The 26,182-nt window shown below is 49.3% G+C and overlaps 1 protein-coding gene across 5 annotated transcripts in view; it reads right to left on the bottom strand.

The window, feature by feature from the left end:
- Positions 1 to 14,389, bottom strand: part of CFAP65 (cilia and flagella associated protein 65) — a 38,594-nt gene extending 24,205 nt beyond the window's left edge. Inside the window, exons 1-14 of one of the 5 annotated variants that reach the window (XM_058438204.1) lie at positions 14,317 to 14,389; positions 13,338 to 13,383; positions 12,309 to 12,428; positions 11,746 to 11,882; positions 11,225 to 11,428; positions 8,343 to 8,527; positions 5,340 to 5,442; positions 4,377 to 4,543; positions 3,993 to 4,192; positions 3,579 to 3,724; positions 2,886 to 3,108; positions 2,303 to 2,568; positions 1,099 to 1,299; positions 540 to 899 (exon numbers count right to left, since the gene is read on the bottom strand). In XM_058438204.1, coding sequence (XP_058294187.1) covers positions 540 to 899; positions 1,099 to 1,299; positions 2,303 to 2,568; positions 2,886 to 3,108; positions 3,579 to 3,724; positions 3,993 to 4,192; positions 4,377 to 4,543; positions 5,340 to 5,442; positions 8,343 to 8,527; positions 11,225 to 11,383 — 2,010 coding nt within the window. In that variant the 5' untranslated portion in view covers positions 11,384 to 11,428; positions 11,746 to 11,882; positions 12,309 to 12,428; positions 13,338 to 13,383; positions 14,317 to 14,389. Of the gene's footprint in view, positions 1 to 539; positions 900 to 1,098; positions 1,300 to 2,302; positions 2,569 to 2,885; positions 3,109 to 3,578; positions 3,725 to 3,992; positions 4,193 to 4,376; positions 4,544 to 5,339; positions 5,443 to 8,342; positions 8,528 to 11,224; positions 11,429 to 11,745; positions 12,429 to 13,337; positions 13,384 to 14,316 lie in introns of those variants that run through there. The other 4 variants (XM_058438202.1, XM_058438203.1, XM_058438208.1 and 1 more) reach the window with 4 other exon arrangements.
- Between the last annotated feature and the right edge of the window lie 11,793 nt (positions 14,390 to 26,182).

The raw sequence follows: 26,182 nt of genomic DNA, 5'->3' as shown, positions 1-26,182 counted from the left end.
GGGCAGGACTAATGGATGAGAAGGGGACACCACGCATCTGGGGCCAGAACAGCAGGGCTGGGGACAGCCGGCACTCGGAGTTCCCTGACCCAGGGAAGCTGAGTCAGAAGCCCTTCTCATCACAATTACCTGGTGCTGCTGACTTTGTCTCTAGGCCCAGGTTCCTGCCCACTCAAAGCTCCTTTAGAGGGACCACTTCTTAATTCAAGGACTAATAGAGAAGCCAGGAGGCCTCCTAGTCAGGCGCCCCAGGGAGTATCTCCCTGTGCACCCAGTTTTCCCAAACAGCTTGATCTCAACTGAGTTCTCCCTTGGAGGGGAGGGGAGACTTACATAAGAATGAGAAAATCAGATGGGCCGAGCTGGGCCAGGAGCTTTGGAGGAGACAAACCCATAGGGGCCACTGTCCAGCCAAGAGAAAGCCTGGCACGCAGAGGATGGAGCCTGAAGCCACCCTCGGTCACCCCCTGCCACCCCACCCAGCCACTCAGGCTCCTAGCAGAGACCCCGCATTCCTCCCTCTCATTGCGTGCACACACCTTATAGATGGCGAAGGCTTCGAGCTCCACCATGTAAAGGCAATTGTGGTGAGGAGGCTGGAAGTGCAGGCGCATGGCTGTGGACTTCAGTGGGGGCACGTCACAGCTCTCTGGAGTCACCCAGAAGGGGCAGTCAGACCTTCGCGTCCAGACCACCATGATCTTGCCCTTGGTGTGGTTCATCAGGCGCAGGGGTATAGGGTTGGGGGCCTCAGGCCCTGGGCAGGCACCAAAGTCTACCTCGACAGGCTCTATACTGACGGGCGGGGGGAAGATGGTCATGTCACTGGTGCCGTCGAAGAAGAACTCGGTCATGGGGGGGATATAAGGGTACTGCGGGGCTGGCACGTCCTCCAGATCCTGCATGGGGAAAGACAGGTGGATAGGGCCCAACTGCCATTCCTCTTGCTGTTGCCCCTCCTGGGCACACTCCTGTCTAGAAAGGCTGCACCAGTCACCCAGTCACCCCGACTACTAATGGTGCCCATGGGACCCTGGCAGCACGGGATTGCCCAAGAATCACTAGAGAAGGGATATGCAGCTGGGGAGGGCACTGTACCTGGATGGGAATCATGAGAGCCCCGTTCTGGTCCTGCGCCAGCTTCTTCTCCTTCAGCATGGCATCCAGGATGTCAGGGGGGTAGAGCGTCAGGCCCCGGGCCAGGTGTGTGCGGTACCAGATGAGGTGCTGAGGCTTCAGGATGGCTGGCTTGGTGCTGTCCGAGTGGCAGGTCCCCATCAGGTCCAGGAACAGTGGGTCCTGTGACATTTGTCTGTGTGTGACAGGGCATGGGAGGGGTGGTAGGGCAAGGGGGGTGCTGGGGGTTGAACTGAGGACAGAAGCTGGGCAGACAGAGTAACAGAGGCAGTGGGGCAGAAGCTCCAGATGGCCAGTGAGCGAGCACTCAGCAGTGGTCTGGCTCAGCCAGGGCATAGCAGGAGTCCAGGGAAGGTCAGGAGAGAGCACCCCTGTCCTTAGGACACCCAGCCATTACCCACCCTTCCCCTCTGCCATGGCCCCTGGGCATTCTCCCACCCACTCTACTGCCAGCCCAGAGGCCTGCCAAACTAGAATTCAGGCCCTCCCAAGGGAGGAGAATATGGGGGCTGCCTCATCAGGCCTCCCCTCTGGGATTCTGTTCTTTCCTCCATTTCCAAGGCCTCCCCCAGCCCATACTAAACTGTCACAAGAATTAGAGAAAGGCACCCATTCCTCCAGGTACACAGACACAGCCCAAGCCTGGGCACCAGCTCAGGGAGGGATCATGGGTTACATTTCAGCCCTGTTTGCCATCTTGGCCAGGCACCTGCTGGTCAGGGCACAATGTGTCTGATCATGTCCAGGGGCCTAGGGTTGGGGTCTAACTTGAAAGCTCTCTGCCCTATGCATGCTATGTGGGGTGGCTTCAGGGAAGAATTAGTCTGCGAAGTCATGGAAGGCAAAGAAAAGGCAAAACCTGCAGGGCTCAGCGGGAGCGTGGGAGGCTGTGGGTCCAAACCTCCCTCTCCCAGCCCATGAGCAAGGAGCAGCAGCAAAGTGCCTGGCCTGGTAGCAGGGCAAGACTGGCACAGAGTGATCTCCCCTGTGCCCAGGCCACACACTGGCTCCAAAAGCCAGGGCTGGGGCCCAGGAGTGGAAGACCACCAGGCAGACAGCCCTAGAAGTTCCAGAATACAGGGGAGTGCCCACCAAGCCTTGTCATCATCACTGGGCCCCAGGGAAGTCGCTCCTCCCTCAGCCTCACGCCCTCCCCATGACTCACCTGGTGGTGGATGAGACAGGCCACACGCCGAAAGCAGATGATGGGGTGAGTGGGCTGGAAGGCACAGTGCAGGGTCATACGGGCCTTGCCCACCAGGGTCCCAAAGGCAGGCCTGATGCTAAAGACACTCTCCAGGCAGTCGATGGCAAACTGGAAGTGGGCCGTGCAGTCCGACTGGTTCTCAATCCACAGGGGCTGCTCGGAGCGCTCCCCAAGGTTGACCCAGCTGAAGTTGACACAATAGTGCTGCAGGGACACAGCAGGGCCTGGACACAGGAGACGGGGTGTCAGCTTCCCCAAGAATGTCTTAGACAAGGTCCCACTGAAGGGAGGTGGTACTCTCAGGGCCAGGCTACAGGCCCAGAGCCCTGGCAGCCTGAGCAGAACTCCAGCACCGCTAGGTGCAGGTGGGACTGGGATCTCCAGGTAGTCACAAATGATTCCTCATGGGGCCACCAGGGGGCAGCAGACACCCAGGCTGAGGCAAGGGGGCCCCGACTCCTAGGAGCAGGGAAGGAGCTCTTCAGAATCCTCAGCATGGGCTGCTCCTGTCCGCAGGAGAGACCCCTGGGGTCACTGGTACCTCTACAGAAACCAACGACTTTAAGCAGGGTCTTGGAGGCACAGCCAGAAGGCATGATGGAGCAGTAGTCCACAGTTCTGGTGTCCAGAGTCTTGGGGCGGAAGAACACTGACACGCATTTCTTCTCTCCCGGGAGCACGATGCCATGGGCCGTGGGGCATGAGAAGGCCTGGTCTTCGGCCAATTCATCCGGGGAAATTTCAATCCTGAAGGGGGCATTTACCTGTGGGGCCAGGCAGAAGGACAAAGCGTCAGGTCACAGAGCAGAGCACTGTATGATGCGACAGTCTACGCATTGTACTGGCGTGCCCAGCTAAGGGGGTGAGGGCAGCTGGCATCCAGCCTGTGCCCCACTAGCCAGACTGCCCCACCAGGAGGAGAGAAGGGGCTGAGTCATGTGCCCTGCCCAAAGGGGGCACCTTTTAATTCTCCCCAGGGTACCATCACAGCTAACTGTGGTCCTGGGGTCACGACAGTCTTAGGGGGCTGCTCGTGGCTCTGGGGAGCCGGAGTATACCCCAGCCCAGCCCCCAGCTGAGGAGAAGGACACACCTGTTGACAGTTGACACGGGTTACATGAGGCTTGGGGCCAAAGGCGTAGAGAGAAAGGGGGGCATTCTGTAAGGCGGTGATTTTAGGAAACTCCAGTCCTGGGGGCCGTGAGTCCCGCCGCCCCCGCTGCCTGGTGCCTACCGCCGACGGGTTGTGTAGCCTGATCTGCCTCTCCGAGGTGCAGCCCACAGCAACAGAGCCAAAGTACAACAGCTTCTGGAAGCCCTCGGCATCCTGGTCTTCCGGACACTTGTGTTTTATGCTCACCAGCAGCTGGGCGCACTTGGCTGGGGCAGAGATGGGGGAGTCTTGGGGGAACCCGCCAGGGCCTCTGTGGCCCCAGCTGAACAGCCTCTTGAAGAAGGCAGGTGGCCCCAAGGAAAATTTAGTCTGTAACATCATGGAAGACAAAAGGCAAAGACTTCGGGGCTCGGGGGAGGGCAGGAGGCCAGTGGAGGCGGGGGCCAGGCCAGATGGGAGGTGGGGGACACCGAGGCCTGCCCCCAGAAGGTGCAGCAGGGGCCAGTCTGGGGACGGTGGGAGGTCGGGCCTCACCCACAGCCTGCAGCTGGATGCTGCTCCTCTGCCGGCTGCCCGCCCCGTACCAGCACGTGGCCTGCACCTCGTGGATGACGGCTGTAAGGGGCTGAAATGTCACCTTGATCTGAGAGGCCTGGCCTGGCTCCAGGAGCCCCATGGTGGGCAGCATCTGGAATGGGCTGGAGAACTCCCAGGTGAAGAAGGTGGGCAGGTCCCTGGGGGTGGGGGGCAGGTCAGGGCACTGGGCTTCCGGCCCCTGCTCCTGCAGTAGCAAGTCAGGGACGCTGGGCAGAACCTCAGACTACCCTACCCCCACAAGGGTATGCCTGTCTCTCCTGCTTCCAGACACCCTCCTCACAGCTCTTGCTCTCCCACCCTGCACCTCAGCCTCTTCCTCACCCCACATTATCCAGGCAGAACCAGGCCTCGGTCGTGTCCCCCACAGCACATATGGGCAGCTGCAGGGATGGTGGGCAGATCAGCCTGTGGCAGGGCAGGGTGGCCCGCAGGCCGACACAGAACATCCCCTCCGTTTTCTCAAACCACAGCTGGTCCACGTACTCCTTCTGCAGTGTGAGGTGGGGCAGGGACAGTCACCCATCAGTGGCACTCAGGGACTGCACATGCCGCCCACCCTCAGCCACCCCCAACACAACCGCTGAGGGGAGGGCCGGGCCATGGCCCCCACGTCAGTCTCTGAGGGGAGCTGGGCACCTATGTTGTCTTGGTCTCAAAGATTAGAGCCTCTTTTGTGGAAAAAGTATTTTGAGGAAATGTGGGTGGGGAGTGGCAGGAAGAGGCCAAGGAATGTAGAAGGGGTTTCTTTTCTTTTTTCTTTTTTTGAGTCTCGCTCTGTCACCCAGGCTGGAGTGCAGTGGTGAGATCTCAGCTCACTGCAACAGCCACCTCCTGGTTCAAGTGATTCTCCTGCCTCAGCCTCCCAAGTAGCTGGGACTACAGGCATGTGCCACCATGCCTGGTTAACTTTTGTATTTTTTAGTAGAGGAGGGGTTTCGCCATGTTGGCCAGGCTGGTCTCAAACTCCTGGCCTCAAGTGACCTGCCTGCCTCGGCCTCCCAAAGTGCTGGGATTACAGAAGTGAGTCACCATCCCCAGCCACGGAATGTAGGGCTTTCTGATGGTCAATATAATATCGCAGCCTTTACCCCCAGCATCCCATGGGGAATGCCCTCTGTCTAATGAGATGAGGGGCTAAGCCCTTGACGGGGCCTCCTAAGCTGGATTGCTGCTGGAGCGGGCAGCATGTGTGTGCGCGGGGGTGCTCCTGATTGCTCTGCCCTGTTTTCTGAGGTCGCTGTTCCCAGGTGCCTCCCTGCCCTCACTCACTGTGGCAGACCTTACCGCCTCCAGAGGCCGGAAGACGATGGGGAGCGTGAGGGTTATGCCTGGGCTCAGGAAGATGGGCTGAGGGATGACCGTGAAGAAGAACTTGGTCTTGGGGGGCCTGCAGGAGAGAGCCAGGGGGAAGCACCTCAGATCAGGGCTCAGAACAACTGGAAGAGGCAGGAAACGAGGGAAGCCCTGCAGCCAAGGGAGCTTGAGTCCCTGAGACCACAGAGAAAGAGATCAGGAGATGAGCACGTGGAGGTAGAAACTCAGGGGTTTGGTCACAAGAGGACCCACACTCCTCCTCCCCCTCCTATTCTCAGAGATCTTCACTCTGAACAAAAAGGGAGTAGTGTTTGTACCTCTGATGAGCATGGAGGCCTGAGAGGGACAGGGACAGTGAAGGGTTACCCAGATTTTAAAGAGTCCCCAAGCACTGAGGTGGGGGAACCAAGGCTGAGGAGGGTGGGACTGGGGATGCCTTTCCAGAGACCTCAGCAGAGCTGTAGCATCCCACAGTGGGTCAGAACCACAGCTGCTGCAGACTTTCAAAACATTAATAAGACAATGACATTGTCAGCAACTTTACACCAACCAATGTTTAAATTTAGATGAAAAAAATTGCTATAAAATATAATTTACCAAAACTGACCCAAGAATTGTACAATAAATATTACGGTGGCTCTGCCTAAAAACATCAAAGAAATGGAATGAGTGGTCAAAAATCTTTCCACAGGCCAGGCACAGTGCCTCACATCTGGAATCCCAGCACTTTGAGAGGCTAAGGCGGGAGTATCATTTGAGCCCAGGTGTTCAAGACCACCCTGGGCAACATGGCAAGACGCTGTCTATACCAAAAAATTTTTAAAAATTAGCCAGGCATGGTGGTGCATGCCTATAGTCCCAGCTACCTGAGAGGCTGAGGTAGGAGGACTGCTTGAGCCCAGGAGGTCATGGCTACAGTGAGCCATGTTAATGCCACTATACTCCAGCCTGGGCAAGGGAGTGAGACCCTGTCACAAAAAAACAAGAAAGAAGGAAAAGAAAGAAAAGAAAAGAAAGAGAAAGAGAGAGAGGAAGAAAAGAAAGAAAAAAAAGAAAGAAATTAGAATTGTGTGTCTATGAGAAAAATTCTCAGCAAAGCAGGAATAAAAGAATATTCCCATAATCTGACAAGGTGTACACTTTTACAGAAATCCTACAGGAAATCAATCCTACCAGACAGCTTAATAGTGAAACATTGCAGTCCTTTACTCTGAGATGATAAACAAAACAAAGATGCCTCTATAACCACTTCTGTTCAGCACTTTTCTATTTAACAATGCACTAAGGAAAGACAAAAGGTGTAAGGACTAGAAAGAAAAAAATAATGTCATTTTCCATTTAAAATACAAATGTGTGCATGAAAAACCAAGAATATTAACAAATAAATTATTAGAATAAGAAGATTTGCCAAGATCACTGAACACAATACCTATATAAAAATGACATTTTAAAAACGAGCAACAAACAGAAATAAAACAACTAAAAAATGTCATATACAACAACAGCAAAAATATAAAATACTTATGAATAAATCTAACTAAAGATGTGCTAAATGTCTATGGAGAAAACTTTACACTTTATTGAGAGACAGGAAAGATAACCTAATGAATACAGAAATAGCCCATGTTCATGGATTAAAAGACTCAATATTATAATGATATCATTTCTCCTCATATTCATCTATAGGTCCAATTAAATCCCAATCAAAATCTCAAGAAGTGTTTTATGTGCATGTATGATAAGCTGATTTGAATATTTATATAAAAGATCAAAGGAAGGGCCAAGAATAGCCAAGACAATCTTGAAGAAGAATTAAGTAGGAGGACGTATACTACCAGCTATCAAGATTTACTATTCATAAAAATCAATTCCATATAGATAAAAGACAAATATAAAAGGCAAAAATATAAAGTCTTTAGAAGATACTAGAGGAAAATATCTTAATGACCTAGGGGTAGAGGAGGACTTCTTAGGAGAAGCATAAAAAAGCACCAATCATAAAATAAAAAGACTGAAAAAGTTGATACCTTTAAAATTCAGAACTTTTATTCTTCAAAAGACACAATAAAGGGAGTAAAGACAAATGATAAGATGAGAGAAGATATCCACAACGCATAACTGGCAAAGGGATTGTAATTGGGATAAGAACTTATACCAAAAAGAAAAAAGACAAGATAATGTAAGAGAAAAATGGCCACAGACTTGATCATAAGTTTCACACATGAAGAAATGCAAAGTGTCAATAACCTACAAAAAGACACTCATCCTCATTCATCAGTAATCAAGGAAATGCAAATTAAAACCACAAGTTACCATTATTGGCAAAAATTTTAAATTCTGACAACAGCAGTTATTGGTAAGGATGTGGAGGAATGGGAACTCTCTAATGATGCTGGTGGGTGTCTAAAGAAATCCATGCACTCTGGGAAATAGTTTGGTTTATCTATAGCAAGTGAACAGGTACATGGCCCAAGCCTCAGCAATTCTACTCCTACGTCTATTCCCCAGAAAAGACAGAAGGTGGAGCAAGGTGGTGGAATAGAAGGCTCCATCCCGCAAGGTCACCAATTTAACAACTACGCAGAAAAAAAAACAAAACAAAAAAAACCTTCATAAGACTCCAAAATCACATGAGCCTTCATAGTACCTGGTATTCCCCAGAAAAACTCTTGTACTTATGTAACTGGACACATATACATGAATGTTGGTAACAGTCCCAAACTAGAAACAGCCCAAACTTCCTTCATTCTGGATGAATACACTATGGTACAGGCACACATTGGGACACTACACCACAATGAAAAAGAATGGACTATAGCTGCACAATTATTCATACTGCACGTGTTTTAAACACTCACTGGCTTTTATATGGCATGTTAAAGGTTTTTTTGTTTGTTTTGTTTTGTTTTGAAGAGAGCCTGCTTTCGGGGCTCAAGGCTCTGGCGCTGGGTCCTTGATCCCTTATACTGCTACCTGTACTTCATCTTCTGGAGTTTCAAGGATCGATTTTTCAGAACCAGACTCCTTGTGGTCTCCTTTCCTAGCTCCCAGCCTTTCCAGTGCAGCTCCTCGGCCACCTCAATGCCCCAGATGACCCTCTTGTTCACTCTCTTCTGCTTCTTTGGGGAGTGCATCTGAGTACCCATGGAGCTTGCAGGCTGTTCGGGTGGCAGGGAGAAGGGGGAGCAGAAAGGATGTATCAGCAGGCTGGGATGCCAAGACCCAGAGAACAGGTGAAGGTCTTCCTCCTCTACCACCAAGAAAATAAAAGACAAGACAGAAAAACAATGATTGACACCACCCCTCACCCCTGAGGGATGGTCTGGAGACAGATGGTGAGAGGCAGGTAGGCCCTGAAGTCAGACATCACCTCTTCCAAGACTGGAACTGTTTTGCAACTAGAGCCCCGGCCCCTGAAGCCTTCCCTGGGTGGCTCCATCAGCTACTCTGTGCAAACACACAAATGCAGGCTTCTGTTCTGTTCCTGAGTGCACCCTCAGCTACCACCCCATCAGGTGCCTCCTCCCCTCTTCCTCCTCCCAGTCCTGCCCCTTGCTACAGATGCCTCTCCTAGCTAGAGCAGTCTATCCCAGGCCCTTTTCCAGACCACAGTTCCCTCTGCACCATTCCCTCTCCCATTCCTCAATTGGCTGGTGGGGTAGAGGAGGAGCCAATTTGCTTGCTGTTCACCCCACCTATCCCCTGACTTCTGGGGCCACTCCAAGTGCTGCTCCTGGTGAGTGATGCTAGTGCTGCCATGTGCGGCGTTTCCATCTATAATGGAAAATCTTTCCATAGACTTATCCATCACCCCTTTCTAGATGAAGAAGGAGGGGGCGTGGAAACCCCCCTGGGGTGGTAAGGTGGAGGGAGGATGAACTGGATGCCTCCTCCTACCACGGTCATTGCCATGAACACTCAACTCATTGGCATTTTATCTTTTTTTTTTGTTTTTTGTTTTGTAAGAGTCTCGCTCTGTCGCCCAGGCTGCAGTATAATGGCAAAATCTCGGCTCACTGCCTCCCAGGTTCAAGTGATTTTCTCGCCTTAGTTTCCTGAGTAGCTGGGATTACAGGCACCCGCCATCATGCCTGGCTGATTTTTGTATTTTTGTAGAGACAGGGTTTCACCATGTTGGTCAGGCAGGTCTTGAACTCCTGACCTCAGGTGATCCACCCACCTTGGCCTCCCAAAGTGCTGGGATTACAGGTGTGAGCCATCATGCACGGCCAGCATTTTATTTTATCTTTGACCAAGTATTGCTTTTATATTGTTGAATAATATAAGGATATAGTCATCTATTCAACAAATATTTTTTGAGTACCTATCATGCACCAGACACTGTGCTAGGTGCTGGGACTACAATGGTGAACAGGACTGACAAATCCCTTTTCTCTTGGAGCTTACATTCTCAGTTTCAATATTTACTGAGTGTGTCTGATGGCCAGTATACTATTTTCTTTCCTGAGTCACCTATGGAAGAAAGGTGACATGGATGATGGGAGGTAATTTACTGTAATATCATTTGGTGCATCAGTCAGTGTCCAGGCAGGAAAACAGAAGCCACTCTGAATGTTTAAAATAGGGAATTTACTGTGGCCAGGTGCAGTGGCTCACACCTGTAATCCCAGCACTTTGGGAGGCCAAGGTGGGCAGATCACGAAGTCAGGAGTTCGAGACCAGCCTGGCCAATATGGTGAAACCCCCGTCTCTACTAAAAATACAAAAAATTAGCCGGGCATGGTAGCAGGCGCCTGTAATCCCAGCTACTTGGGAGGCTGTGGCAGGAGAATCGCTTAAACCCGGGAGGTGGAGGTTGCAGTGAGCTGAGATTGCGCCATTGCACTCCAGCCCTGGTGACAGTGCGAGACTCTGTCTCAAAAAAAGAAAAACAAACAAACAAACAACAACAAGGAAATTTACTGCATAACCATGAGTAGTGAAGGAACCTGGGAGTTGGCAACATCAAGAAGCTGCCACCACACCTAGGTTAGAAGTGGTGGGGTCAATACAGCTTTGAGGCCTGTCTGGTGGGAACTGGAGCCACAGGGGAAATGCAGCTGCTGACAGAGACACTGTGAACAACAGAGAGAGGAAGAGAAATGCCCTGGCTTCTCCCTTCATCCCATCTTCCAATCTCCTCCTAGCTCAGAGCAGAGCAGGGAAGGGCAGTGAGTGAATCCAAGGGCAAACAGGCCCAGAATGGCACAGAGGACAGAGATGTCTTTTAAAACATGACCCTCAGTCCACAGGGAGGCAAGGGCAGCACACCTAAGGAGGTGGGCACTGTACACCACACAACACAGACACACACTGCATCATACACAAAGCCATACCCATAGTTACACCCCTGGACAGCTGCATCATCACATAGAGAGAACTACAAAGAGCTGCAAAAAGTAAACAGTATCCATACATTATTGGTCAAACACAAAGTCCTAGGAGTCAAGGCCGGAAGAACTTTCTGAGGAAAGAGAAATCCTGGCTATCCAACCAGCCTGTGACTCGTTCCTCCCTGGCACTCTCCTACCCCACGGCCTCTCGGGCACTCACTGCTCCCAGCACCGCAGTGTGCTTGGTGATACAATGGTGAACAGGACTGACAAATCCCTTTTCTCTTGGAGCTTACATTCTCAGTTTCAATATTTACTGAGTGTGTTCAATGGCCAATATAGTATTTTCTTTCCTGAGTGACTCATGGAAGAAAGGTGACAAGGAAAGTCTAGACAAGGTCTAGTGCTAAGATGCAGACGGAAGAGTCAGGGCCTCTCAGATTCCCACCCCACTGCCCTGCCACCCATGCACCGCCCTGGCCCTGCCACACCCTGCTCTGCCTGCTCTGGCTATAACCTTACCTGGGCGCTGATGGTGCTGCAGGCACTCATGGCTGCACTGCTGTCGTTGATGGCAGGGATGGCCACTGTGCTGGCACTCAGGCAGGATCCACCAGAGTTCATAGTGTGGTCCCGGCTGTTCCTGGACCTCACGATGGAGCTTGGAGCCTGGGTTAGCATCAGGCCCTTGGGACACAGTCCAAAGGGAGCACTCTGAGTATGGAGCTGGGAAGAGAGCAGAGGGGAGGGGAAACAGGAGTGACATGAGAAAGAGAGGCTGAAGGAGGAGACTCTCATGGCCATCTTTGTCATGGAGGAGAGGGTCTGCTTCCCAGCTCTGGCAACAGGTGCTAGCTGGCACCATGAGGAATGAGGCTGTACGTGAGATCCAGGGCTTTGCCTAGGAGCCTAGGGACTCACCATCAGGAAAGGCACTCCAAAGACGGACTTGGGAACAGGGCCCACCCCACTATGCCCCTCTGTGGCCAGACTTGGCACTGCTCAGCAAGCTCCAGTGGGTGTTACTGAAGTGTGTGCATTACCTTTATCTGGCTTTTACTCTCTGCTTGTTTCCTCTGAACACTCTTGCCTCTTGTGAGAAGAGGAATAAGGGGGAAAGAAGAGGCAAATGAGACTGACGGATTCTCTACCTTCTGGGTTTCCTCCACCAGTCTACAACCTGTTAAGGTAAACATCACTGAAATAGATCAATCAAAGCATAAGTCAATCCATCTCTAGAGCAGAGGGATCCTCGATGACTGTAGCTGAAATCATATGCAAATATATGTGACACATATGTAAAGTATTTGCCAGATGCTATGTATGCATACATGTCTGTTTTCCAGGAGGAATGGCCACAGTTTTCACCAAATGCTCAAGAGGATGCTTGACCTCGATCTAAGGGACACAAAGTATCTCAGACTAGCTCTGGCTCCATCACCTCGAATCCCCTCTTCCTTTAGCTGGCTTCCTTTAGCACATACACTCAAGTGTGACTTTGTTACCTCGACAAAAGGATAGCAATTTTCACACTCACACACCAAGACTAAGCCAACCCCACTCAGGCACATGTAGAAGTGGTTTGCAGATCCCTATAATGACTTACCTCAAATGGTTCATCTCTGATTTCCCTTTACACTTGACACGAAGCCATCATGCATGAAATCATAGAACATGGCACTGCCCCCAAAATGTAACGCAATCCACATGTGTATTTTAAAACATTCTAGTAGCCACATTAAAAAAGTAAAAAGACACAGGTAAAATTAATTATAATGATATATTTTATTTAACCCATCATATCAAAAATACTACATTGAATATGTAATCGATATGAAATTATTGAGGTACTTTACTATCTTATTTTGTATTAAGACTTTGAAATCTGGTGTGCATTTTACACTTACAGCACATCTCAATTTGGACTACCCATACTTTCAGTGCTGAATAGCTACATATGGCTATTGGCTACCACATTGGACAGCATCACTTTAATACCTTTTTTGAACGAATGTTTATTTTTCAGACTACTCAGTATCCTCCCCCACCTCCCCCACTTCTTCAAATAACAATCTCAAAAATAATAATGTCTATTAACATGTATTGAGAACCCAAGTGCCAGGCAGCAGTGTTGTAAAGTCTTTACAGGGATTTTATTTATTTATTTATTTATTTATTTAAGACAGAGTCTCACTCTGTTGCCCAGGCTGGAGTGCAGTGGCAAGATCTCGGCTCACTGCAACCTGCACCTCCCGGGCTCAAGCAATTCTCCCTTACAGGTATTTTAATTCTTACAACAGTTTATGATTACGTGTGACTCGTCCATTTATTTGGCCTAAAATGATCCTTTTTAAAGTTTGTCGTTCAGTTCCTTATTTTAATGTATTCAGATTTAGCAAACAATTTCATGATCACCCTTTAGGAATTTCTACAGTTCCATCAGACACTCTCTTATCCCTCCCCCACCACCCACCAACACCCTTCCAAAGCAGAAGATTCTGTTGACCCTGGCTTTCCTAGTTGGCAACATGTCTAAACCCTCTGGAGGGGACTATCTAGATTCAGTCGTTCGTTCATTCACAAAGCACTTACTGAGTGCCTATTATGTACCAGACAAAGCAGGCAAGGCTCCTACCTCCAAGTGTGAACTGGACGTTCAGATGAAATCAAAGAAATGTAAGCTGAGGAGACACAGAGAGAGTCCATTACTTTTCTGCCACGGGATGGTCTTGCAGCCCTGTCCTGACTCATTAATGCCTCTAACCTCAGGGGATTGTACAGACAGCTCCTGCCTCAGAGCTCTGAAAAAGTCTCCACTCAACACATGAAACTATTCCAGAGAGTGCATAGAAGAGATGAGAGATGACGGGGTAGAAAGCTGGTCCAACCTAGGTCATAGGGCTAGGGAAGTGGTCCCAGGGCAAGGGATGCTGGGTGCCAGCATCTTCTCAGACTCTACAGGGATAGGCAAATTTCTCCATCTCCCGGAGCCTCAGTCTCCTCGCCTGTAAAATGTGGGTTATCCTGACGATTTCATAAAGTTGATGTGCAGCTCGAATGAAACAGAGGATTTGAAAAAGCACTAAACAAACCCATGTTATAGTAATTAACAACCATAACTTTCCCACTAGCCTGCACTATTCTTCCAGAAGACTCACACATCTGCAGTCGTTGTGAAGAGACTGAGCAAGCGAGGTTTTTTGTTTTGTTTAGGATTTGTTTTGTTTTAAATTGAAGTTTCCAATTTCGAGGACTTTAAAAAATATATATCATGAGCTTCCTTTATTTGCCTAATTGCTGATCTAAAAATCTCCAAGATGACCGCTAGAAAAAGTGGCAGGTCGTCGTATAGAGTCGAGGGAGAAAGAAATAGATGAAACAAAGGGGGACAAAATACACTTAGAGCTGTTTCTTCTTTCTCTTCGGAATCCTTAATCTGATTGATCTCGCCCAAGACTCAGTCCCATGGGGCTCTCTGAAGGGCATGGAGGGGACCTCTGGCCACGATTTTCCGAAGGATAGGGTCTCCCGGGACAGATACCTTCCCTGGCCACTCGCGCCGCTCCCTGGGACCCTGGGACCCTGGGACCCTGGGACTAACGCTCAGAACTTACATCGCCTCCATATTGCCGTCTCCATAGATACAGGACGCGCAGGAAACGGCCTCTTCAGATATCCCAGGGCAACGACGGCAGCCCGAGTGAGTCAAGATTCATAGAAGGCGAATGCGCCGCCCAATTTTATTTCCTATATTCAGTTTTGATTCCCTGACTTTTCCTGCTGGTAGTAACTGTGGGCTTCTACCTGTCGCGACATGGTAATGTAGAGCCTCCTAGTTGTCGTGACGTTCCAGCAATCATGACTTAGTTGACGACCAAATTCACAGGAAGCTACTCGGTGGGCTTGGCACTCTGACACGCATAGAGACAGAACCTCATTCTCTGTGATTGCATTTGTTAACTTAAAAGCAGCCCGCAGTTATTTCTTATTTGAATATTGCTTTGCAAATAGATCCCTTTTGCTGATGAGAGGGAATGTGTCCTCTGCTTTTTCTCCCGGCATTTCTTCTTGGTCAGCAACAAGAAAAATAACTCTTTTGAAGGGATCAGAAGGTTAACCTATAAAGGAATTATTATACATAATGTAGACTTCCGGAAGCTCATTGGTTCATTTCTTGGTATGTGTGTTGGAGGAAGGGTCCTATTTTGTGAAGACACCTTAGTAGGTGAAGCTGAAAGTCTCAAAGTTCAGTCTTGGATAACTAAGGATGTTTTGCTCCTCAAGACAGTGAACCGGTTTCCTTTCAGATGGAAGGGGGGATGTGACTAGGGGGAGAGAGCTTAGTGAGTTTAGGGATAAACACAGAAAATAAGCTATCATTTTGGGAGAGTTGGAGTTGACTTGTTAAAAGTGAAAGATGGACTGAGATGACAAAGTGGCCTGAGCTGGCCTGGGAGATCACATGGCCAGAGACTGGCAGGGCTGGAGGGAAAGGGCAGACAAGGTGCCTGGTAAATTACGCCAGCAGGATCAGGAGTTTTCCGGGAATCAAAGAATGTGGAACTCTGTGAGCTTTTCACTGGTTTTAACGGGATTCTCAGAATCTGAAACCTGCACTTTGGACATGACGACTTTTATGCTGTTTGTAGTTTCTATAATTATTTCCTTTTTGTTTTTCCCCAAATTCTTTTTGAAATGGTCAGCCTGACTCAGCTGGACCTTAGGGACAAGGAAAGGAACTGGTTCATTCTTAGGCGAAAATGAAATAGGGACTTTGGGGGCAGGGTTTGGTGTTGGCCCCAGGAATCTCAGTGGGAAAACCCCAAGGAGGAAGAACAGCTCATGCTAAAGGCTTCCTTGTGCCTCTTCACTGGGGAATCTCCTTCCAGAGCTCTTGCCTGCTCAATGGTGGATTCTGGGCTTGGAAAAATTAAAGGGAATGGTTCCTCCTCTTAGCAGGGCCCCTGTAGGCTCTGTTTCTGTAGGCGTCTAGCTGCCTCCTAGAAGCCCTGATGCCTGGTGACTGCAACTGACATCAGTGGACTCCCAGGGAGAAGCCTGTGTGCTGGACTTTGCCCAGGGCGGCATACACATGGAAAGAGCCTTCACAAGGGATTGAGCATGAGGAGGGAAAAGAGGAAGCTGGATTTGCTTCGAAACTCTCCTTTTCCAGGAGCCTAGAACCAGTGGAATAGTGGGTCCTGGGACCTGTTGATCATATTTTCCCTGGACCCAAAAATAGATCATGGGGGCAGTGGCCAAGTGCGGTGGCTCACACCTGTAATGCCCACTCTGGGAGGCTGAAGCTAGTGGATCAGGAGTTTGATCAGGAGTTCAAGACCAGCCTGACCAACAGGGTGGAACCCTGCCTCTACTAAAAACATAAAAATTAGTCAGGCATGGTGGCTCATGCCTGTAATCCCAGTTACTTGAGAGGCTGAGGCAGGATAATTGCTCGAACCTGGGAGGTGGAGGTCGCAGTAAGCTGAGATTGCACCACTGCACTCCAGCCTGGGTGACAGAGCGAGACTCTATCTCAAAAAAAAAAAAAAAAAAAAATCATTGGGGAGGGTTTTCTGTTTGGTTCAAGGCTGGGTGACAATACAGAAAATCGATTATCAGGATGTAGGAGAAGGGAGGAAGGATGGAAGGGAGACGGCCTCAGATCCTCCTGGCCTGGAAGCTGGCGTGAGGAATAATAAAGGTAAAAGCACACTCCGTGATTTGAACTTCGACACACATACAAACAAATACCTTTTCTAAGCTTCTTTTTCCCAGGTAACTTCCCACACCCCTATGCCCCCCATCATATAGAGAAGACCCTGGGCTGGGAAATCAGGCAGACCTGAGATTAATCCCGACTCTATTACTAACTGCCTGTGTGACCTTGGGCAAGTCACATGACCTCTCTGAGCTTCAGTTTCCTCATCTGTTACCTGGGGATAATTCTCAAAAGGCAGGTGGGAAAATTGGGTGATAAGGTACGTGTAAAGTACTTGACACACGGTAGGCAATCAACAAAACCTCTCTCTCTCTTACACACACACACACATACACACACACACAGAGAACATTCACTAAATCGGAGGTCTCTGTAGGTAAGCCACTCAGCCTTCTGCGCACCTGCGCCTCCCATAAGCATCCAGCCTCTCGGCTGCATGCTGGAGAAGTGGGAAGTTTTTGCCTCCTTTGTTTCTCCAAGAAGGAGCCTACCTTGCTGCTCTGGATGGAAAAAGACAAAAGGAGACACCAGGGTGCCTTGCTATCCAGTTACAAGTCCACCCAGATCCAGCACTTAGAAAGCCCTCTCCTGCCTTTCTCCATCCTGAGATTCTGACTCCATTTTGAATGTTGGTTCTGGAATCAGTTTGCATTCAAGTTGTACTTGAGGGATGGAGGCAAAAAGGTCAGCTCTCCCCACAAAAAAGGATGAGTTCATGTCCTTTGCAGGGACATGGATGAAGCTGGAAACCATCATTATAAGCAAACTATCACAAGGACAGAAAACCAAACACTGCATGTTCTCACTCATAGGTGGGAGCTGAACAACGAGAACACCTGGACACGGGGGGCCGGGGGGTACGTCACACCCTGGGGCCAGTCGGGAGGTGGGGGGCTGGAGGAGAGATAGCACTAGGAGAAATACCTAATGTAAATGATGAGTTGATGGGTGCAGCAAACCAACATGGCACATGTATACCTATGTAACAAACTTGCACGTTGTGCACATGTACCCTAGTACTTAAAGTATAATAAAAAATAAATAAAATAAAATAAAATGTAAACGTATACCTTTAAAAAAAAAACAGAAAAAGAAAAGGTAGGCCCTCCCACAGAAGCTCCTGTCCTCAGAAATGAGTGAGGTGAGTATTCTCAGCCCAGTCTGGGGTAGGGGATAGAGAGTGAGAAAAGGCTGTAGCTAAGAGGGCCACTGGGTAGTTTAGGGCTGGATCTAGGAGCAGACAGAGGACTTTCTCTGCATTAGAGGGTCATGGTCCCCTGCAGCTACTGTATTGGAGGGTGTTAAGAGACTGGTTGCAACTCCAGCCTGAAAGGACTGCCAGGACCCAAAACTGGCAGGGTTTGGGGATAGACTGCCAAATGTCAAGAAAATTTGAAGGAAAGCATTCCTTTCTGCCTGGGACCCCTATAGGATTTTCTTTTCTTTCTTTTTTTTTTTTTTTCTTTGAGATGGAGTCTCGCTCTGTCGCCCAGGCTGCTGGAGTGCAGTGGCGCAATTTCGGCTCACTGCAAGCCCCACTTCCCAGATTCACGCCATTCTCCTGCCCCAGCCTCCCCAGTAGCTGGGACTACAGGCGCCTGCCACCATGCCCAGCTATTTTTTTTTTTTTTTGTATTTTTAGTAGAGACGGGGTTTCACCATGTTAGCCAGGATGGTCTCCATCTCCTGACCTCGTGATCCGCCCACCTTGGCCTCCCAAAGTGCTGGGATTACAGACGTGAGCCACTGTGCCCAGCCAGGATTTTCTAACTCTCCTATGCAAACCAGGCCCCATACATAACTTTCTCCTTCTATTCACTGTCTCCACCACAGGGTAGAAAGACATACAAGCTAATAGTAGGGGGATGGAGGAAAATGACATGAAGTCTAATCTCAGAAAACTCAAGTTCAAGTCCTGGTTCCAGTTTTTAATAGCTGAGCAATGTCAGGAAAACGGTTAAACCTCCCTAAACCTGACTTTCCTCATCTGTAAAATGGGAACAAACAGGAGTGTAATCAAAATACTTAACAATTGGGAAGGTGTGTAAACCTATGAGCATGAGAATGGACCTGTAAGCTGGACACCAGCTGGCCTTAGAGCCAGAGCCAGGGTCCTGGAAGCCCACATTGTGCCAGGGTCATAAATAAGCATGAGTAGTTTAGGGAGGGGACCGGAAGAGCGTCCAGGGCAATGTAGGGCTCAGTAAGTGACTGACTGCCAACTGGCACAGAAGTATTTCCGGATATAAACAACCAGTATAGCCATACTGTACTGGGTGCAAGTCAGACTTAGGGGCAAATCCCTACCTTATTAGCTACTGCATACATGGTTATTTCAACTGGAAGTCTTTCCCCTTCTTGATCCTCCTCACTGGGGGAGGAATTGTGAGCACAATTAACTGCTTGTTTTCTTCTAGTCTAAGCATTGCTCCTTTTCTGTGGTAGCTCTCTCTGCTGCCTTCACCTACACAGTCTCCAGCTGGCTCTATGGACTCCATGGACTATGGATTCTATGGCTCTCCAGCACCATGGACAGCTCCCGCTGGCCGGGCCATCCCCCTTCCTCCTTCCTTCAATCTTCTATCGCCTCTTTCTCCACTTACCCTAAGGCAGAAATCCCGAGGTCCAAACTGAATAAGAACACCCCTGAGGAGACAGTACAGTGGAGTGGCTAGGAAAAAGACTCTGGAGCCAAGCAGACTGGAATTTTAATCCCAACACCATCAGCTATCAACTCTATAATCTTTTCCTTCATTTCTATGAGAATCAGGTTCCTCATCTGTAAACAGGCAAACCTATAACTGCTATCTCAAAGGTTATGAGGTTTATGGGAGACAAAAGAGTTAAGAAACTTAGCACAGTGCCTGGTCCATTACAGGTTCTGAGTAAATAAAAAACACTATTATTCTGTGACTTTCCATCTTACTTAATTCCTCAAAACTTTTCCCAGTCCACTTCTGACTAGAGCCATCTCATCGGCTCAGCGTGGCTGGCCTTCCTCAGTGTGAAAGTCAGCCTGGACTCAGGTATGGCAAGAGAGCCCACCTTTTACTGGTCCATGAGATTCTGTGTTTGTTAGTTATTTTTGCATTTTAAAAATTTCAAGTTAATTTTATTATTTTTCTTTTTAAAATTATTATTATTGTTACCAAGATAGGGTCTTCTTCTGTTTCCCAGGCTGGAGTGCAGTGGCACAATCATGGCTCACTGCAGCCTTGACCTCCTGGGCTCAAGCGATCCTCCCACATCACCCCCCAACCCCCACCCAATCTGCCACCACCAGTAGCTGGGACTACAGGTGCGCACCACCATGCCAGACTAATTTTTTTTTGTACTTTTGTTGTGGAGATGGAGTTTCGCCATGTTGCCCAGGCTGGTCTTCAACTCCTGGGCTCAAGTGATCTTCCTGTCTCGGCCTCTCAAAGTACTGAGATAACAGGAGTGAGCCACCACTGCAGCAGAGTTAATTTTAGATGTACCAAAGAGTCACAAAAACAGTACAGACAGCTTTCATAAACACTTCCCCCACCTTTCCCTTACATTAACGTCTTACATGACCATAGAACAAAACCAGGAAATTAATCTTGATATGTTGATACACAAACGCTATTAACAAAAGTATGGCATTTAGATTTCTCAAGTTTGTCCATTAGTGTTCTATTCCTGTTCCAGTAGCTAACTGAGGATCCCACTTGGCAGTTAGTTTTCATGCCTACTTAGTATCCTTCACTGTATCCTGAGTCTTTCCTTGCCTTTCATGACTTAACTCTTTTCAAGAATACTGTCAGTTATTTTGTAAAAGGTTCATTCTGGGTTTGTGTCATGATTTCTCATGATTAGAGTGAGGATAACACAGAGGTGATATGCCCTTCTTAGAGCACTATATCATAGTGTTGATATGTATTATCAGTGATGCTAACTTGATAACTTGGCTAAAGTGGAATCTGCTGGGATTCTCCACTGTAAAGTTGCTATTTCTCTCTCTTTTTAGATTTTGATCATCTCCATCTTTTGCTTCTCTAGGATTAATAGGTTGAAACCAAGAACCCTGTCCTCACACTATCCTTTCCACCCCTACACTCCCAATCACTCTCCCAAGCCACACCGACTCCCTATCATCTACCTGGTTCCTTTCCTCTGAGTTTTTCCAAGTTGGCCATTCAGAGGTGTGTGCAGAAGCTGGATGCAGATGCACCTGGAGTTTGTTAGGGGAACAGGGTACTTTCTGAACCTTCTTGCTGAGGTCCTGCGTTTTCTGCTTGCAGGGACATTCTGAGCAAATGTGGCCAGCAACGGTCCACAGGCATGTCCAACCCCATTCCCAGCTCTGGCTGCAACCCTTGAGCACTTTCTTCAACATTTGACGTTTGGGTTTTAAAAATATCTAATCACATTTCTCTCCAATCAGCCATGTATGACTTCTTGCTAATCACAAGCTTGTATCCATGAGCTTCCTTCCTTCTAGAATCACTGCAAAGCTCCTCGCTTCTGCGGAGGTCCTGCCAGAAGGGCAGACGTACAGTCAATTTTTTCAATCAACTGAATGTGCTCATCCAATCCTCCCCTTTGTCACCATCTCCATCTGCCCCAAGTTTATTCCATTTCAGAGTTTTCTTGTGCTGCCCCTTCAGATGACAAAGGGTTAGGCCATACCTCCTCCAGGCTCATGCAATCTCCATTTTTAAAAGCCTTTGTGCCAAATTGTGTTTTGAGGCTCTGGAAAGCCTCAGGAGATGCCTTCATTAGTCCACATTCCCTCTTTGCCCTTTGTCCTGGTTACTATCACTGTGTAAGGAGTCACTCCAAAATGTCAAGGTTCCAAACAGCCATTTTATTTTGTGGTTTTGTGAGTCAGGAATTCAGAAGCAGCTTGGCCATGTAGTTCTAGCTTGGGGTCTCTCATGTGGTTGCATTCAGAGGTTGGCCAGGGCTGCAGCCATCTGAAGGCCCAACTGGGCTGAATGTCGAATAAGGCACACTCCCATGGCTGACAATTGGCTCTGGCTGTTAGCTGGGATGTCACCTGGACCATGGACTGGAACACCTCTCTATAGGTTAGGTGCACACACTCTCCAGCATGGCAGTCTTAGTGTAGAACCAGGCAGAAGCTGCATGGCCTTTCTGACCTAGCCTCAGACCAGATTTGAGGTAGACCCGGTATCTGTACAGGAGAAGTGTCAAAGAATTTGTGGACATATTTTGACTGTCTCCCCACCCCGCCCCCACCCAACCCTATCCTGGATCTCCTCACAGCACCTAGAACATTATTCCTCCAGAACTCCCTTTTCTAACAGGGTTCTGGTTACTCCCAGGCTCATCAGCCCTTTAGGCTGAGGTGAGGAGTATGTCCCTCCCATCCCCTTGGTTTGCTGCTGCAGGAGACCCGGGTTCTGGTCTGCTAATGTTTGATTTTAGGAAAATGACTTCACCTCTCTGGGCCTCTGTTTCTTCAACTGCAAAGTAGGAATTAGGAACAACCTCATGTCACACACTGTTAGGATGAGAAAAGATCATGTAAATACCACACGTAGCGCACCTAATCCATAGTAGGTGCATAGTGATTATGGAAGAAATGGCTGTGGGCAAGGCATTTTCCCTCTTGGGGCCTTGCTTTATTTATCTCTGAAATGGGGGTAAAAATTCCCCTATTCTGCTTCCCCATACGGACGAGAGAGCTCTTAAATAGGCTGCAGGGAAGGCCAGCCCAGAGGTCAAACTCTGGCCCAGCTGGGCAGAAGGCCCAGCTGGGGTAGATGGGATGTGCATGCGTGCCAGGCAGCAGGTGTGACTCAGGCCGGTGAGGCACTCAGGGCGGGGCTATATCTACCCAACTGAGCCTTATCAGATCCGGGCTCGCCACCACTTGGCCCCATAAAACAAAGAGGCTTTGAGAACCAGGCTGAGGTGTGGGAGGTGGGGCCGAGCCTCAGAAGGCACAACCACCCAGGGACCAGAGGCCACAGGCTGGGGAGCTGCCACCACCTACCCTGCCAAGGAGGTTTGCCCTGAAGGGGCGCCCCTCCAGGTGGGAAGCTGGGTCTGTGTTCTCCAGAGAAGGCCTCCATTGCTGGAGCCCAGCCCTCTTTGGGGCACTACCTGCTGGGGCATTTCCCTCCAGGCCCTCAACTCCACTCCTGCCATGGGATACAGCATTTCCCTCCCCTACCTCCCATTTTGAAGTCTCCCCTCCTCAAACTTCTAGCCCCAACTACACTGGCTCCCAGTGCCTGGGCATGCCCTGAACTTCCCCTCTGTACATCTGCTCCTGGTGATCCACCCACCTGCCCTTGCCCAAGTCACTCATACCCCTGAAGACCCAGACCAACACCAACCCCAGGAAGTCTCTGAGCATTGCGCATCCTGCCCCCAGTCCTGTCTAATCGCTCTGCATTTCCTCTGGTGTCACACTGTATGGAGCTTCTCTCTGAATCTTCATCCCTGGCAGAATCTGCTGAGCCTGGCAGAAGCCCAGGCCCACCAGGACCAGAATTGATGGTTGTAAAAGTTGTACACTGCCCAAGGGCTCTAGGCTGAGGGAGCAGGGGGACTGAAATCCAGACATGCTCTGAAAGCCCCAGCATATACCCTGCACTAGAGTCTCTTCTAAATGGACTTCCTGCTTCTGGCACCAGACCAGGAGGGCTGCCTTTTCTAGTTGAGTATCCCTGAGGGGGCACTTCTTACTAAATATTTCAATGGAGGGCTCCTATTTCCAGTTCCCACACAGGTGGCATAGGTGCTAGCAGCAGGCTCTGCTGCCTAAAGGACGTGTGCATTCGGTTCAGCCCTATCCAACACAGGACTACTCACTATCAGAAGCCATTTCACCCTGAGACCTGTGTCTCTTAGGGAAGATGGCTGAGTGCAGGCCTGCAGGGCTTCCAAAGAGCCATGCCAGTGGTGAGTGGGGCTTTCCAAACAAAAGAGAGGAGGCTGTAAGGCCAGCTTGAGGAAGGGTACTTATGGAGAGGCCCCAGCACAGCCAGATAGGGGAACCAGGGTGCAGTGAGCTTCTATAGAAGGTAACTGGCCCAGGCAGCTCAGAAACCTCATAGCCAGGAAGTTTCCCCATTGTGACTCCTGGATCCCAACACTCCAGGTCCTCCCAGGGACCTGTGGACTTAGGCATAGGTCTTGCATTTTGCCTGGACTGGGATATCAGAGGCTACTCTGAATTTCTTTCCCATGCATTTCCAAGATAGAGCAGAGAGGCAGCCAGACAGAACAGGTGCCTGGAGGGTCCTTTGAACCCAAGTAGACCCTTGGATGACAGGGAGAGAGTATATCTATACAGGAAAGCCCTGGACATCACCCTTACAGGTGCAGCCACTAACGCCAAAGAAGACCAAGGATGCTGGTGGTGGGGGATCTGGATTTCCTACTTAAAACCCCTGAAGTTGACTTGGGCCCTTTTCTCATCCCTCTGGCTCATCCAACCCTGGCTTCCATCCTGGCCATTCTATTGCCTAAGTATCTACAATCCATCACCTTCTTTATGACCCTAAAGCCACTTCCCTAGTCTAGGACACCAACTCCCCAGTAGTGCTTCCATGATTGTCCTCTCTGGTCTGCCCTCCATACTGTAGCCAGATGAGCTTTTGGAAGCAACCTAGTCATGAGCTTCCCCTGTTTGAGGGCCCCCGGGATTGAGTCCTATTGCGTGCAACACAGGCTCTGTGTCATCTGCCTCCTGCCTACCTCTCCACTTTGGCTTTGCTAAGCCCACGTGACCCACATAGCTTTACCATGCTGGCCTAATGGTGGTTCCTGTAAGCCCTCAAGCCTGCAAACCTTTGACTTAACTATGTCCTTAGCCTGGATCTCTTCCACATGCCTGCCAGGCAAACTCCTTCTTGCCCCATGTTGTAGCATCCTCGCCTTCAGGAAGTCTTCCTAGTCACCAGCCACTCCATGGTGCTTCAGTAGCCACTGTGAGGATGTCAGCCACAGCAGTTAGTGCACCATGTGGATATGCCTGTCTCCCACACTTCTCCCTCCCAACTTAGGAGTTCACTGAGGGCAGGCACTGCCTCTTTCCCCCAACTCGGGCACAGTGCCTGACATGGAATGGCATCCATTAACATTGACTATGATATTAGCTGGCCACGGTGGCTCACATCTGTAATCTCAGCGCTTTGGGAGGCTGAGGTGGACAGATCATTTGAGGCTAGGAATTTGAGACCAGCCTGGCCAACATGGCAAAACCCCATCTCTACTAAAAATACAAAAAATTAACTGGGTTTGGTATGGCGCATGCCTGTAATCCCAGCTACTCGGGAGGCTGAGGCAGGAGAATTGCTTGAACCTAAGGCAGAGGCTGCAGTGAGCCGAGATCATGCCACTGCACTCCAGCCTGGGTGACAGAATGAGACCCTGTCTCAAAAAATAAATAAAATAAAATAAAATAAAATAAAATAAAATAAAATAAGCATTGACTATGAGCGAACATCACAGTTGTGGATGCAGCAGCCTTGGGGGCTAAGGTTGGGCCCAAGTGGAGAAGCAGGCATTGGATCTGCACTGCCTGCGTCTGGGCAGTGCAAATGACCCTCCTCTGGGTCTCAGCACTGTACAGAGGATGGGAGAGATTTGGGCCACCACACTGCAGACATGAAAGATGATCTCCAGGCTGTCTCCTTGTTTCTTCATATCTGGGCCCAGAATTCCAGGAAAAGCTGTAGAGTCCCAGTCCCACCCCAAATTTTTTCTTTTGAGGGCCTGAATTCATACAAAGTTCTTTGCTGAATCTTTGCAATCTTTGTCTGAAGAATGAATTTGTTCCCTGAGGAGGCCCATCTAGAACAGAAAGGTCTAAGGACACCAAATGGCTCTGTGTCTGCTGGACCACATGTGCCCAACCCCAGTAGGAGAGGCACCCCCTGACTCCTTCCCCCATGAGCTGGAGAGTCATCTACTGCATGCATCCACACTCACCAACAACTTGTCATTGCAATCTGATCTCCCAAGTAGAATGTCTACAGGGAGAGAATGTGTGAATGAATGGACAAGAGCATCTTGACCTTGGCCTGATATTTCTCACTGTGAATGAGTTCATGAACATTTTGGTCCCTGTGAGCCTGCTCAGTAAGAGTCTGCCACAGAGAGATGGGTCCACTCTAGATGTGTTGACAAAGCAGATTTCCAGACCTCAAATGCTGAGTGCGACCTTCCAGAGAGAACCTGAGTTCCCCAGGGGAAAATCTTGGGGGTAAAAACAATGGACCCAAGAGCCAGTCTGGAAGGATTCAAATTCTGCTTCTGTCGCTTGCTGTGTAATCTTGGGCAAGTTTCTTAACCTCCCTGTGCCTCTGTGTTCTCTTCTGGAAAGTGGTAATATTAAATAAAGTGCACACCACATAGGGTCATTATGAGCATTAAGTGGGCTACTGAGGGTAAAGATCTAGAATAATGCCTAGCAATGGTTAGTCATCATTAAATGATAGCACTTATCAGTACAGCCAGTGGGGCCCTATTTCTCCAGATAATACAGACCCCAGAATAATGGTTTTCTCTGGCATTTTCTTCAGTGGATGTGAGGAAAGGGTAAACTAAGAGTCTGAACAGTCATCCCCACCACTTTCAACACAGTCATCTGTGTAAGAGGACAGAGCCTGGGCAGTGGCACACTTCAACAACTGGCTCCCCAAGGTGGGGGGAAACTCTAATTGGTAGTCTCTGCCAGTTTCCAGTGTTCTATGGCCACTGTGCCTATTTCAACTGACTCACAAAACTCCTGAAAATTTTGTACCACTGGACCT

Source organism: Hylobates moloch, unplaced genomic scaffold, assembly GCF_009828535.3.
Source record: "Hylobates moloch isolate HMO894 unplaced genomic scaffold, HMol_V3 SCAFFOLD_1, whole genome shotgun sequence".
NCBI classification, from domain to species: Eukaryota; Metazoa; Chordata; class Mammalia; order Primates; family Hylobatidae; genus Hylobates; species Hylobates moloch.
This window is presented reverse-complemented; position numbering and strand designations above follow the sequence as displayed.